Below are 12,581 nucleotides of genomic sequence, written 5' to 3'. Positions count from 1 at the left end.
ACCATGTTCATAATTGACATGCAAATAGAATAATTATATGATCTCATCTATACTTTAAAGATTGAGATTCTTCTGTGTTTACATTCCAACTATTCTCAATCGGTGTCTCCCACATTGTTTTAAGTTTTATGTACCTAACATGCAATATTCTGTGTATGCTGGAACCTTAAATTCATATGTTACCCTCATTACATCTAAAAACCCAGGATACTTTATATTACAAATCTAATAATGTCTAGATATTATCACTCATAAAATATAATTTGATATATTTATTAAAAAATCTAAATACAGGTCAATAATTAAATTTCTATAAAATATTAATCAAGATTTATCAATAATATACATACATGTACATACAAATTTAATTAAATTGAATGAAATTATGAGTACAAAATATCAAGTCATTTATTTTTCTACAGGTACAATTTTGAAAATTTTATCAAAAGAACAAGAAATATTTGGAGTTTTCTAATAATTCACATATTTATTGGTACATGTAAATTCACATCAGGTATTGTAGAAAGAAGAGGAAAACGTCTAGTATATAGATTTAAATATATGTACTAGTATACAACTTGGTCAAAATAGCAATTAACAGTATAATTAAGCTACTGTAACTTTGTAAATTTGAATTAAATCTACAGAACTTTATACAACATACCGGTATTTGAAAACTGTAATGTTAAAAGTTACATGCAAATAACATATCAATACATGTAAACCTATGACCACATAAACATACAATATGGAGAGACAATGAGATCGACTAGAAAAGAGCAAGAACATTGATTAAATAAATAATGGACATGTTAACAGTTATATTGCATAAAGTTCTTGTTCCCTGCCCTGGGAATGTGTAAATCACAGTTCCAATATCACAAAATGTCAGATTTACTACAAGCAATATCAGAGAGTATAATCGTATAAATTAAGCTCTACACACACAAAGTTGGGCAATACTCAAAAAGTCATACAATAACATATGCCTGCAAAGTTTCATAAAATAATGCGTATATATACCAAATGTTGTTGAAATTGATATTGTGGTACATCTTAAAGATGAAACAGGCAATATAAATATAATAATGATGTTGTAAATATCGAAGCATTGAGCAAAGATTGATTTTTAAATAACATCAATTATTGCTGACGAAATGATTTTTTTATTGATATGCATGTAAAACAATGCAAAATAATAGTTTAAGACTAGGTTGTTTCTTTTGATAAAGACAGAAAACTTTGAATAATATGGTCCCTACATTTAAATAGCTGATTTACAATGTGTCAACTTAAAACAGGAAAAGTTGACTACATCTGAAAGAATGGAAAATATCTTTAATTCCAAAAGCTTACTAATTTGAACTCAAAAAACATTATTTACAAAGTATACATGTACTGGCATTTTATTTTGCCAAAAACTTTAAGAAAAAGGAAACTTATTAGCAGTAACATGTAACACATCATGGTTTAGTTTAACAAAAATAAAGTGGTAAAGTTCATCAAGATTTCACTGTAAAATGAGGGACTTTGTTCCACCAGTTTGCCAATATTCACTTTCTCTTTACAAGGGGACGTGAATCAGTTTAGAAAAAGTCGGATGAATTGAGACAAAAAATCTGTATCAGCTTTGGAAATAGTCCCCATCGCATACGTTCAAATTCTCCTGTACATTTTCCAGAATTCAATGAATTTTGTTCTTTTTTTCGTTAAAGAGGATCTGGATTCAGACAAACTTCCTAAGTTTGGACTGTGTGTAGTGGTAGTAGTAGTACTTGATGCGGTCCCAGACATGCTTGATCTGATGTTTGTAGGACTGACAGGAGCTGCCGGACGAGATGTGACAGTACAGGTACACCCCCAGGATCAATAGAATCACCCCACAGATCGCGAACAGGATCCACAGAAATATCTTGGCACACTGCTCCTCTGAAAGCAACATAATTAATGTACAAACTTGCACAGTTTTTCTGCTACTTTTTACATGTTAAAGATATGACACAATAATTTAACTTTGTTTACAGATATACAGTAAGATTTCAAACATGTACTACCGTACTTTGCAATTACTGGAACATTTTCATTATAATGGTATATAAAATTTCTAAAACTCATTTGTATAATTTTGTGTAAAATTCATACCATCTTCACTCTTTTTCACAGAGTCATCAAATCGCACTCTCTTTTCTGCATCTCTTTCTCCTGAAAAAATCAAAATCAGTTACAATAATTCTTACCCAGACTCAGCAAATTTCCTTTCTGCAAACATCAAAAGAATGATTTGATTTACAGTACAATACCTGGTTTTCTCCGCCTGAGGATGGACTGTGGCTCCCTCTCTGAGGACTGAGGAATCATCGTCTCCACATCCTGATCACTGGGGTCCCCCGCTCCTTGATTCTCAAATCTCTTCATACTATCTAATGTAAAATAATAGACACTGATCAAGTTCTAATTTTAATAAAAGACCAATACAATACACTGTGGTTCTAAATGCATATAAAAGACCTTGCTTTTTATTCATTTGTTCAATCTCATTATCAAAAATTCTTTTCTTTCTATTCTTTGGTTTTATACATCTCATTATTATCATAACTTTCAAGCCTTTTATTGGCACTGGTGATATTTTAATTCACTAGTAAGTAGTAAGTCTAATATTATAAAAGGGACACAAAATAACATGAAGAAGTGAATGTAAATAAGCTGACATTTCATCATTTTGTCTGTCTGTCTGTGATACCTTGATACTGATCAGCCCCAGCCTCAGCATACACCTTGGTAAAGAAATCCAGACTGCTGATGGTCACTGGATGGTTGTCCCCCAGAATGCTCTGTCGGATCTTGGTGGCCTGATTGGTATCAAAAACAAACAGATGTACAAGTAACATCATACAATACCACCAGAGTTCAAAGCATCAGCTGAAGGACACATCTACAGAATCTTGAAGACAAGGTTATAAACCTAATTGACAATAATTCCAGAATACCATCTTCCAATGCTTTTAAATAAATGAATTATAATTCATTCACAGATATAGCTTTTCTTTGTTGTTACAGAGGACTCACAAAAAGAGTGTTATACATTAAAATCATTACCTTTCCTGCATATTCCAAGGCCAGCTGTGGTCTACAATATGAAAATAGATAGCATTGTAATTTCCAATAAATTCATAAATATCTCATACATATTTATTGTTGTACCAGTCAACTTGACCACCACTCACTGTTTTTTGTCAAGACATATTTTAGCCAGCTCCTCAAATTCGTCTGCTCTGATTGTGTCCTCGGTGACGTCTGAGGGCAGGGTTTGGTCCTTCTGGGCCTCCTCTGTAAAATAAGGACTATTGTGAACCAGAATATCTGATTATCTATTACTCTGACCATTTCTTAAGGATATCCTCATTGATGCAATAAAATGTGTATGATGTACTAGGATGAAATTCTCTTATTAAAAAAAATGTAAATATGTGTATTCAAAACATTATAACACTGACTAGTTTTTGTATTCTGTTGTATCCATGGAATATAAATATAAAAAAAATTCTTTACAATAACATTGGTTATGTAAAGGGATTTCTAAGTAAACATTCTAAATGTAAAGTTAACAATGGACAGTTTACACTGTAATTCAAAGGTTGAAAAAATATATACTCATCATAGATGCATCTACCCTTCTTCCAAATCTGAGGTGAACATACCTAACTTCATCTGTATGTCTGTTGTGTCTATCAAAGCTGACTCATAGTAAATCTTCTCTGCTTGAATAAAATGTATAGCCTTTTCATCTAAGACAAAGTTAAGGATATAATGGTGCTCTTCACAGGAGAAAAACACAAAATGTATACTAACTAATGACATATATAATATAAAAATACAGTCTTGTACCGGTATTAATTTTTAGAAACAGTCTGAGTCATGGGTTATCATAAATATGTCATCTGTTATTTTAAGGATACATTGTTCTTGTCTGTAAAATATATCTGCAACCTAGTTCAAAAGAAATAAAGCATAGTCATCAATCTAAATAAGACATTAGAAGAATATAATCATATTTAACTTGATATACCAATATATAGATTTATAAGAGAAAACTTTCATGCTCCTATATTTTTAAAATAGGAAAACAAATATCGATTCCATTATACTGTATTTAACTTACATTTCTGAGACACTGGGGCAGCAAAGGAAAGTTAGTGTGAGGTTTTAATCCTCGTAGACAAGCCATGTAACACTTCAATGCAGATTTTAATTTCCCTTTTTTCTCATTTTCAAGGCCTCTTTCAAAAAGTTTAATCCTCCCATCTCCATCTAGGTCTATGCCATCAGATACATCAATTCCTTCATCTAAAAAAATAGTCCATTACTTCAAGGCATTGCATTAATACTATAAAGTAGATATCTACTTGATCATAATTAAAGAAACTAAGCAAGTGTATGCTGCGCTCCAAGAAAATAGTCTGCAGTAATTTTACTGGTATATGTTAATACATGTACAAGTACACAAACTACATGTATCTATGATATCCAAATCAAACAAAATGCGTTCTGTGTGTACTTTTAAAACATGTATAGCACTGAGTTTTGATTTTACCGAGAGTCAAGTTATTACCAATAACAATATAAAAAATCCTCTCAATATAGAAGAATACAAAAAGCTCCTGCACCTACCATCATCTTCTTCTATAACTTCCTCTTCCTCTTGTGCAGTCTTCTGCGGCCCTTCTCCCAGCTGGTGTTCTCCATCACCTGGCAGTCTTTGAGGATTCAACAACTTTTTATTGTCTTCATTAGAGGAGTCTGACACTTCTGCACAGGGTTCTGACATAGGTGGCGTACCATCAATATTTACTTCTTGAGTTTTCGTGTCCAGGTTTGGGGCTGATTTGTTATCATTCTTTTTTGTGGGGTCTTCTGTGGTTTCATCTTTGTCTTCTTTATTTTGTGTCATCTCAGTGGCTTCAGATTTACTTTCACTACCTGTGGCTTTTCCCTTCTCCATGATTAATCACTAAATAGCTGAAAAAGCATTTAAGTATATCAATATTTACAACTGCATTTGAGGACTTATTTTACAGGAAAGAAACAAGAAATACGAAAATTTGGGTAAAACTTATAGAAAACTGTCTTAAATAGTTAATAGGAATATACCAACTCAATAAAACCATTTCATTGATTTATCAGTCATTCTGAACTCTTAACTGCACTTCAGCTATTATTGTGTAAATTGAATGAATCAAGGATGGTGTGATAGGAAATATTAACAAGTATTACCTAATGTATCAAAAATTTATCAATAAAAGCTTTTTACTTATATGTATCCTGGAATCTTGATAACAAAGTACATTCATTAGAAATGTTGAAATGTCAAACAACTTTCACAGGCATGGCAGGTATTTGTTAAATCAATGAAAAGTATTTCGGTTAAGTTTCAACTCATATATTGTCATATATACGTGTTACAGAGACCAAATCTAATAAAAGTTGTATTTTTATCATGTAATTTTCATTAACTTTGAATCTTCCTAAGACCGACTAAATTACAAAAATATATACATCTTCTTCAGTTGAACCACGTACGACTTAATATCTTAAGTGGTCACAAGGCTCGAAGTTTTGAACTGTCAAACTACTCAAAGTAAGAATTTTAGAAAATTGTATTGTATCTTCAATGTCACACGACTCTTTTTTCATGTTATATGACAGTCTTAAACATTAATGTCGATTTTTTAAATCTAATTGTAAGGCATCGCATATTTCCAAACTATTCAAGAAGATTATGATATGACTTCCGAATGGTGAAAACCCTATCATAAATCTCCGTAAGGAATATGTTTTCTTCCCTGTGAATTTTTACGAGTAAAAAATATAAATATGTCATTAATGAAGATATCTTGGAAATATCCCCTTTCGTGGATTTCAATTGCACTTCTTTCATATGTATGTGTATTTTGATTAAAAATCGGCATAGATACAATGTGCTGCATAAATATCTTGAGACAGACTATAACTAGTGGCAAGGGCGTCTGAACGGGTGGTAGGGGCTGCGGTCTTAATAATAAATTAATCTATATTTCAATATGAAATACCTTCCAAAGCGTTTACCATTGTACAAGTACAACTGTCTGTCTATAAAATATGCCATGTGAATTTTTTTATTTAGTGTTACTGTAGGAACAAGAAATCACCATGGATTCTAATATACAGTACGATATGCCACTGGATCCAGATTTAGTGTTCGGGAAGAAAAAAAAATCAGTGGGATTACGAAATGTGTTCTTTGGAATATTATTTGCCTCTACCATTGGAGTAGCAGTGGGACTGGTTGTATATTATTTCGTGGGTTATCAACACAGCAAAAGTGATGACACCCCAAAACCTGTACATGCGGCTCCAGTGTGTCAGGATCAGTGTGTGTAAGTTTATCTCGATATAAGTGACAATTATTGGTATCATGGTTACACGCATGAAAGAATTTGATGATACTTAACATAAATTAGGCAGCTTTAGGAGTGACACACGAGATAATAATGTGATCAGGTCTTAGATCAAACAAACATCATACCATTTTTTGTCAGGTTTACAACAATTAAAATAAAAGTATGCAGGGTTATTTTCACACTATGTTGATTTTACCCTTCTTCACTTGCAAACAGTCTCGCCTTTTCTTAAATTCGTCCAGACACAGCTGTGTTTAAAGAGAGATAATTTAAAACATTTGAATTTGCCCAGTCTTAAATTCGCCTGCTGAAAATGAGGGCAAAAGGGGCGAAAATAAAACAGGGACAAATAATTCCCTGTATACAGTACTTTTTATCATTATAATATTTTTAATAATAATTCACTATTTTACAGACTGTCATTGGTGGAGAGCATACCTGTTGGTTTAACATATAAAGCCGGCTCCCCATCACATCCATCAACTTTCTCAGGGTTAATGAACTTGATGGAAGCTGCAACAAAAAGCATAGAGATTGCTTCGTTTTACTGGACTCTGAATGGCTCAGACATAGCTTTCCATGACAATTCCTCTTGGGAGGTTTGACATCTTTGAACTTGACACTAAATCAGATAATTAACATTTTGTGTCATTTTGATTAAGGATACTAAGTATAAGTGTGCTATCAATTTAAGGAAAAAATGCTGAATTTTATTTACCTTACTTCTTTTTCAAAGGGAGAAACAGTGTTAAAGACTCTGGCTAAAGCAGGCCATGACAGAAAGATTCCAATTAAAATTGCTCAAAATGAACCTAATGGAGTTAATGCCAACACCGATTATCTTGCAAAATATGGTAAAAAAAATCATATCTTAATATTCCTGCTGCTCATGCATTATAAATGAATGTTAACAATACACAACACATTTAAGTATATATCTGCTATTTATTTCATTAGCTGGTGCACAAGTAAGAACTTTGAACTTCAAGAAGTGGTTTGGCTCTGGAATTTTGCACACCAAAATGTGGCTGATTGATAGACAGCATTTCTACGTAGGCAGTGCCAACCTCGATTGGAGATCACTTACCCAGGTAGGAAGCTTATTCAGTCCCTAGGTACTTATAAATCAAGATTACCCCAGTACCTTACAAGTTTGTCTACTGGTACAAGTATAGATTACTTGTGTCCGAACAGTATTTTTTCTATGTAAAGGTTATGAACAATCAGCATATAGACTGGTAGTTTATTGAACAACTGGATTGCAGTTCCTCCTTATAAGGGCTGACCATGTTCAAGATTGTAGGAACTAAGATAGTTGGTTAATACATGTAGATGTATAATTGTTGAATTGAACATTTGCTGTATAATGTTTAGGAGATTGTGAATTTATATTTTTAGGTCAAAGAGCTGGGAGCTGTTGTATACAACTGCAGCTGTCTGGCCAAAGACATGGGGAAGATTTTTGATGTGTACTTGATGTTAGGGGCTCCCAATGCTACCATTCCCCAAAACTGGCCACCCAATTTATCCACTGGAATCAATGACAATACCAGTATGGTGATAAAATTCAATGATTCCCAGGCAACCACTTATCTATCAGTAAGTCAACTTTACAAGGGCATGTACATCTATCTTTCTTCTCCATCTTCTTATTTTTGTTTGTTTATTTTTTGGACTGAGAGAGTTGTCAATCATTTGTAGAGCTCTCCTCCCGAGTTATGCCCAGAAGGGAGAACCATTGATGTAGATGCCATTGTCAATGTTATCGACAGTGCAGAGAAGTTTGTCTATGTGGCAGTCATGGATTATTTTCCAACAACTCAGTTTCCAAAGAGTGGGGAACATAGAAGGTAACATTTGATGGTACATTCATTAAAATTAAACAGAGACTAAGCTTTATCTGAATGGATGATGTATACTGCCTCTCAATCATCAAAAAACCAGTTAAACCATTGCCACCCCCGTGTTATTCGCTACATTTAAAAATTATTAAATTCTTGTTAGATTTTTTATTATTCAGCATATAAAATAGGGTTACATGTTATAAGATCTCATAAGTTGTTTTAAAAAAAATCCTTTGAGATTATAAGATACATGTACTTCCATAAATATATTGGTAAAAAAATAAAGACACCCAGAAGACAGAATAATTTTTTTTTTCTTTAAAAAGATATTGGCCAGTAATTGACGATGCATTGAGAAGAGCGGCCTTTGATAGAAGAGTCAACGTGTCATTGCTGATCAGTTACTGGAATCATACCTGGGAGGATATGCCAAAGTACCTCAAGTCCCTGGCTGAGATGAGGTTTAACGGTTACCCTAAGATAAATATAAATGTGGTAAGCTTTGACTGTTGATGATACTCAGTCAGGTTTTTCAATTGTTACACTGTTTTAGCTGTTGCTTACTTTTAACAAATTCTGATGATATATGCCAGATACTGAAGACATTGGTATTTTTATCCAATGGAATTTTATGAATTAAGAGGAGTTATACAAATAATGAAAGCTGTTTCTTGCAGGAAATAAAACTGCATATAATGATTTTTTTATAAAAAATATAGAATGAAGCAATTTATGATATTTTCCTTGAGCAAACAATATCTATTTGATGTTTCACATCAGCCACTCCATTGTTTGCTAAACTTGGCCTATTTTGCCAGCATTACTGCCTGTTTAAAATTAATGTGTTTAACAATTAATACCTTCCATTAGTTATCAAGTATTTTATTTACTCAAGGATTGGTTGAAACCTTGAAAATGATTGCTAAAACCTGGGGCAGTTAATGCTAAATTGTTTTATATTTACATGTTAAAAGTGCATTTATTTTTTGCATAGGTAAAGTACATGCCATATAATTCATGAAACACTATTGCCACAACTACTTAAAAACCCAATTAAAAAATGATTTTTTAACTTGTAAATAGTTCATGAACACACCATCAAGATAAACCCATGTAAAGGAGATTTCTTTGAAAATTTCAGAAAATATTTGAGGTTCCAGCCTTCACTGAAGATCAGAAGAAGATCCCTTTTGCTCGCGTCAATCATAATAAGTACATGGTGACTGATAAAACTGCTTTTATAGGTACGTTTTCTTGCAAAGTTAGTGCCTTCTATCTGTATTTTGTAGATAAGACCCTTCTATCTGTATTTCATAGTTTTTATCTTTCACATTATGTTGAAAATACTGATTGCCTGAATTAATTGCAGGTACGTCGAACTGGTCGGCAGATTACTTCATCGACACGGGTGGAATAGGGTTGATCGTCAATCAGAATAAAACTCAAGCAGATGTCAGGCAGCAGGTGGAGGACATTTTCCTGAGAGACTGGAACTCAAACTATTCCACCAATATCTGGGACTTCCCCTTTAAACGTCACTATAAGAATGATTATCATAGTGAACTGTAGACGATTTATTTTTGGGCAATTAAGGATGACAGATGGCTTTGTGCATACTTTTGCTCAGGTAGTTTAACCTGAAATTCAGGGTCATTATCATTTTAAGTTGAACTTCGATATTTTGAACACCAATATCTTAGATACCATCAATAGAAAATGATGTAAAAAATAATTATTTATGTAATGGCCTATGCAAAATATTTAATCCAAGTTATAATTTTCCTAATATTAATTCTGAATTATCATTAATAACACTTAAGATCAGATGTGACCTACCTGTATCTTCCATTTTTTTCTAATTTTTTTTTATAATCACTAGGTAAATCCATAATTATATTTTCATGTTATATGACATTTACTAGTAGATATAATGGGTTCGATAAAGAATATATACTATGACTTAATTTATAAGCATTCAACTGCATTTTGCATGCTGTTTAAGGGAAAATTCTAAATATTCTATCTCCAAAAATAGCTGGTAATGTACCCTGAATTTTAGGGAATTAACAGGTTTAAATGTTGATAGATAATTAATAATATATCAAGGAAAATTATATAAAATTTAGGAAAGTTTTGTGTGTCCTTAATACAAGTTTTGTACGATTTTTATAAAAATCCAATGTTGAAATAGATCCAGTCTTTCGTCCTAGGTTTGATTACTGTTGATTTTCCAGTTTGAGAAAGCTGCTATCTGAAAGAAAATAAACTGATGTCTGTCAAACTTTTCCTGTATAAAAATTGAAAATATTCATTATGCAAAATGACCCCCCCCCCCCCCCCCAAAATGACCTTAAAAAATTGGGATATAGTGCAATACAGCTTTGAGGCATTTTGAAGGATTAAGATGAAAGTGCCTTTTTTTCCATTCAGTAATACACCAATTCTTGGAAAACTTAGATTCTCTTATTCTTCCCTTGTTTACATTCCTTTATTAATGTCTCATTAATGTATATATACATATATAAATGTAAAGGTTCATTAATATGTATTAAGCAAAATTAAATGGGCATTGTCACAATTTGGTAAAATTTTATTTTCTATTCATATTGTTTACAATGCTTTAGTAATGCATTTCTAAAGATCAACCAAAATTGAGTGTCAATTGTAGATATATAAGCAAGATACAGAGTTCAATTCTTTGTTATGAAAATATTTAAAACAGAGAAATAAATTGTGATTGACCAAAATCGTGACCATGCCTCTTAATTTGAAAGATGATCCACAAAATGTAAACTAGTCACTTATTAATTTCATTAAGTATTACTTATACATGTATATTTCACTTACACTGTTAAAGACATGTAAAGCTGTATGTATTAACCTTATCATTATTGGACTTAGAAACCATGTGTGCCAACTATGTCAAACAAACAATCTGTATGCTTTCTGACCTGTATACATTTTTTTTATCACATTAGAAAAAAGCATATTTTTTTATCATATTTATAGCGACTGCATACTGTAAATGCTTGAACGTGTTTGTAAAGATGTGGAAATCGATTTGTATAAAGATTGATAGAGTCTATGTTATTCACTCCAGAACAATTACTTTTACTGAGTGATCCATCAAAGAACTATACCACTATTCCCAATACACACAATCAATCAAATATTTATTTTCTCTCCTCTGTTTCTTGTCTGTGATTGATTTGGATGTGATTGTAAATGTTACATGTTTCAAAACAGAAAAGTACAGTTTCATTAAGGTGGAATAACACATCATCACTAAATGGCTGGCCTCTGATCAAAGCGACATTTCGTTTTATTAAAAGGATTTTATCGACAAGAACATTTGATTTACTCCATAGCGGAGTTGATAAAGTGCCGGGCTTGTGATCTGTACATCCCGAGTTCAAATACTGCAGGGGCTTTTGTTTTTAGTTACTGAAGTGAATTTTTTAGATATTCATTTTTTATCCCCAAAATGTAATTTTTCGCTAAATTGACGTGTACAGTTTATTTATCATTATATATTTCATAATCAAATAATTTACTGTTGATTTAAGTAATTTCCAGATGTGTCATTCCACACCAAAGATTCACGCTATAACCTGTTTCAGTCGGGGTTTTTTCCAGTATCATTTCACTGTTTGATCCCACAGGTACCGTTAAGCAGTGCTCATCTCATTGGATGACAACGTTTTGTAATTAACACAAACCAAAACAAACTAATAAAAACAAGAATTTTCAAGTACACAGTATTTCCCAAGCATTCATTTGGATAAAAAATGTGTGAAAAATCCAATCTTATTTTAATTTCTATGACGGAACATGATGTCTTTGATTTTGCAACGTACATGCTGCAGCGTACACTGTCAGTCTATTCGCTCTGTTGACTGCAGAACTAAGGCTTCGAGTGATATTCTTTGCGCTGTGATGATTTTCAAAGTTCACAAGGAGCTTCATTTACACTTTAAACAATGTGTACAGTCTAGTACGTCAATACAATGCTTTTAAACTTCATAATAGCAAACTGAAACAGAAATGGATACTTAGTTTAAAAAGTTCGGCTAAATTAGATAACTTGCACAAGCTGTATAATTTTTTTTAATGAAAGTACAAAAATTTTAAAAAAAATGCATTTATTGATTCAAAATTATCACTTTAATTTGGTTTTTCTATGGTTAAAGAAAAGACGTGACATTTTATGATTCATGAGTGCATGGCGACAGATGATTTTGTTTTCGCACGAGTTGTAGCACAGAAGGTGTCAACCATGCATATTGGGTGAGTATTTTGT

General features: G+C 32.2%; 2 protein-coding genes across 4 annotated transcripts; one reads left to right on the top strand and one right to left on the bottom strand.

Annotated features, from left to right (window-relative positions):
• Positions 1 to 1,231: 1,231 nt before the first annotated feature.
• LOC105336847 (uncharacterized) lies at positions 1,232 to 5,403 on the bottom strand. 2 transcript variants are annotated; one of them, XM_011441322.4, is made up of 11 exons: positions 5,309 to 5,403; positions 4,669 to 5,016; positions 4,160 to 4,344; positions 3,957 to 3,987; positions 3,699 to 3,785; positions 3,225 to 3,327; positions 3,097 to 3,127; positions 2,741 to 2,849; positions 2,301 to 2,420; positions 2,143 to 2,202; positions 1,232 to 1,929 (listed from the first exon to the last, which is right to left on the bottom strand). In XM_011441322.4, the coding sequence occupies exons 2-11, from the start codon at positions 4,997 to 4,999 to the stop codon at positions 1,727 to 1,729; spliced, it is 1,260 nt and encodes a 419-aa protein (XP_011439624.3). In that variant the 5' UTR covers positions 5,000 to 5,016; positions 5,309 to 5,403; the 3' UTR covers positions 1,232 to 1,726. The 2 variants fall into 2 exon arrangements, with proteins under 2 accessions (XP_011439624.3, XP_011439625.3); XM_011441323.4 differs by having other exon boundaries at positions 5,272 to 5,401.
• A 167-nt stretch (positions 5,404 to 5,570) lies between these two features.
• LOC105336845 (5'-3' exonuclease PLD3) lies at positions 5,571 to 11,453 on the top strand. Of its 2 annotated transcripts, none has more exons than XM_034469351.2 (10): positions 5,571 to 5,635; positions 6,161 to 6,413; positions 6,853 to 7,036; positions 7,174 to 7,291; positions 7,395 to 7,528; positions 7,836 to 8,036; positions 8,139 to 8,287; positions 8,608 to 8,776; positions 9,423 to 9,525; positions 9,651 to 11,453. In XM_034469351.2, exons 2-10 carry the CDS (start codon positions 6,187 to 6,189, stop codon positions 9,848 to 9,850), a joined length of 1,485 nt encoding a protein of 494 aa, XP_034325242.2. In that variant the 5' UTR covers positions 5,571 to 5,635; positions 6,161 to 6,186; the 3' UTR covers positions 9,851 to 11,453. The 2 variants fall into 2 exon arrangements, with proteins under 2 accessions (XP_034325242.2, XP_019926421.3); XM_020070862.3 differs by having other exon boundaries at positions 5,582 to 5,635; positions 6,172 to 6,413.
• Positions 11,454 to 12,581: the final 1,128 nt, after the last annotated feature.

This window comes from Magallana gigas, chromosome 6, assembly GCF_963853765.1.
Source record: "Magallana gigas chromosome 6, xbMagGiga1.1, whole genome shotgun sequence".
Classification (NCBI taxonomy): domain Eukaryota; kingdom Metazoa; phylum Mollusca; class Bivalvia; order Ostreida; family Ostreidae; genus Magallana; species Magallana gigas.
Note: the sequence above shows the minus strand (reverse complement) of the source record. Positions and strands in the feature narration are given on the sequence as shown.

Excerpts from the sequence above, each read along its gene's own strand:
- LOC105336845 (XM_034469351.2), top strand. The coding sequence starts at position 6,187 with ATGGATTCTAATATACAGTACGATATGCCACTGGATCCAGATTTAGTG. Across the intron at positions 6,414-6,852 it reads GTGTGTCAGGATCAGTGTGT|ACTGTCATTGGTGGAGAGCA; the intron begins GTAAGTTTATCT and ends ACTATTTTACAG. Across the intron at positions 9,526-9,650 it reads TGATAAAACTGCTTTTATAG|GTACGTCGAACTGGTCGGCA; the intron begins GTACGTTTTCTT and ends AATTAATTGCAG.
- LOC105336847 (XM_011441322.4), bottom strand. The coding sequence starts at position 4,999 with ATGGAGAAGGGAAAAGCCACAGGTAGTGAAAGTAAATCTGAAGCCACT. Across the intron at positions 4,345-4,668 it reads AGTTATAGAAGAAGATGATG|ATGAAGGAATTGATGTATCT; the intron begins GTAGGTGCAGGA and ends CTATTTTTTTAG. Across the intron at positions 3,988-4,159 it reads TGCCCCAGTGTCTCAGAAAT|GTTGCAGATATATTTTACAG; the intron begins GTAAGTTAAATA and ends CTTTTGAACTAG.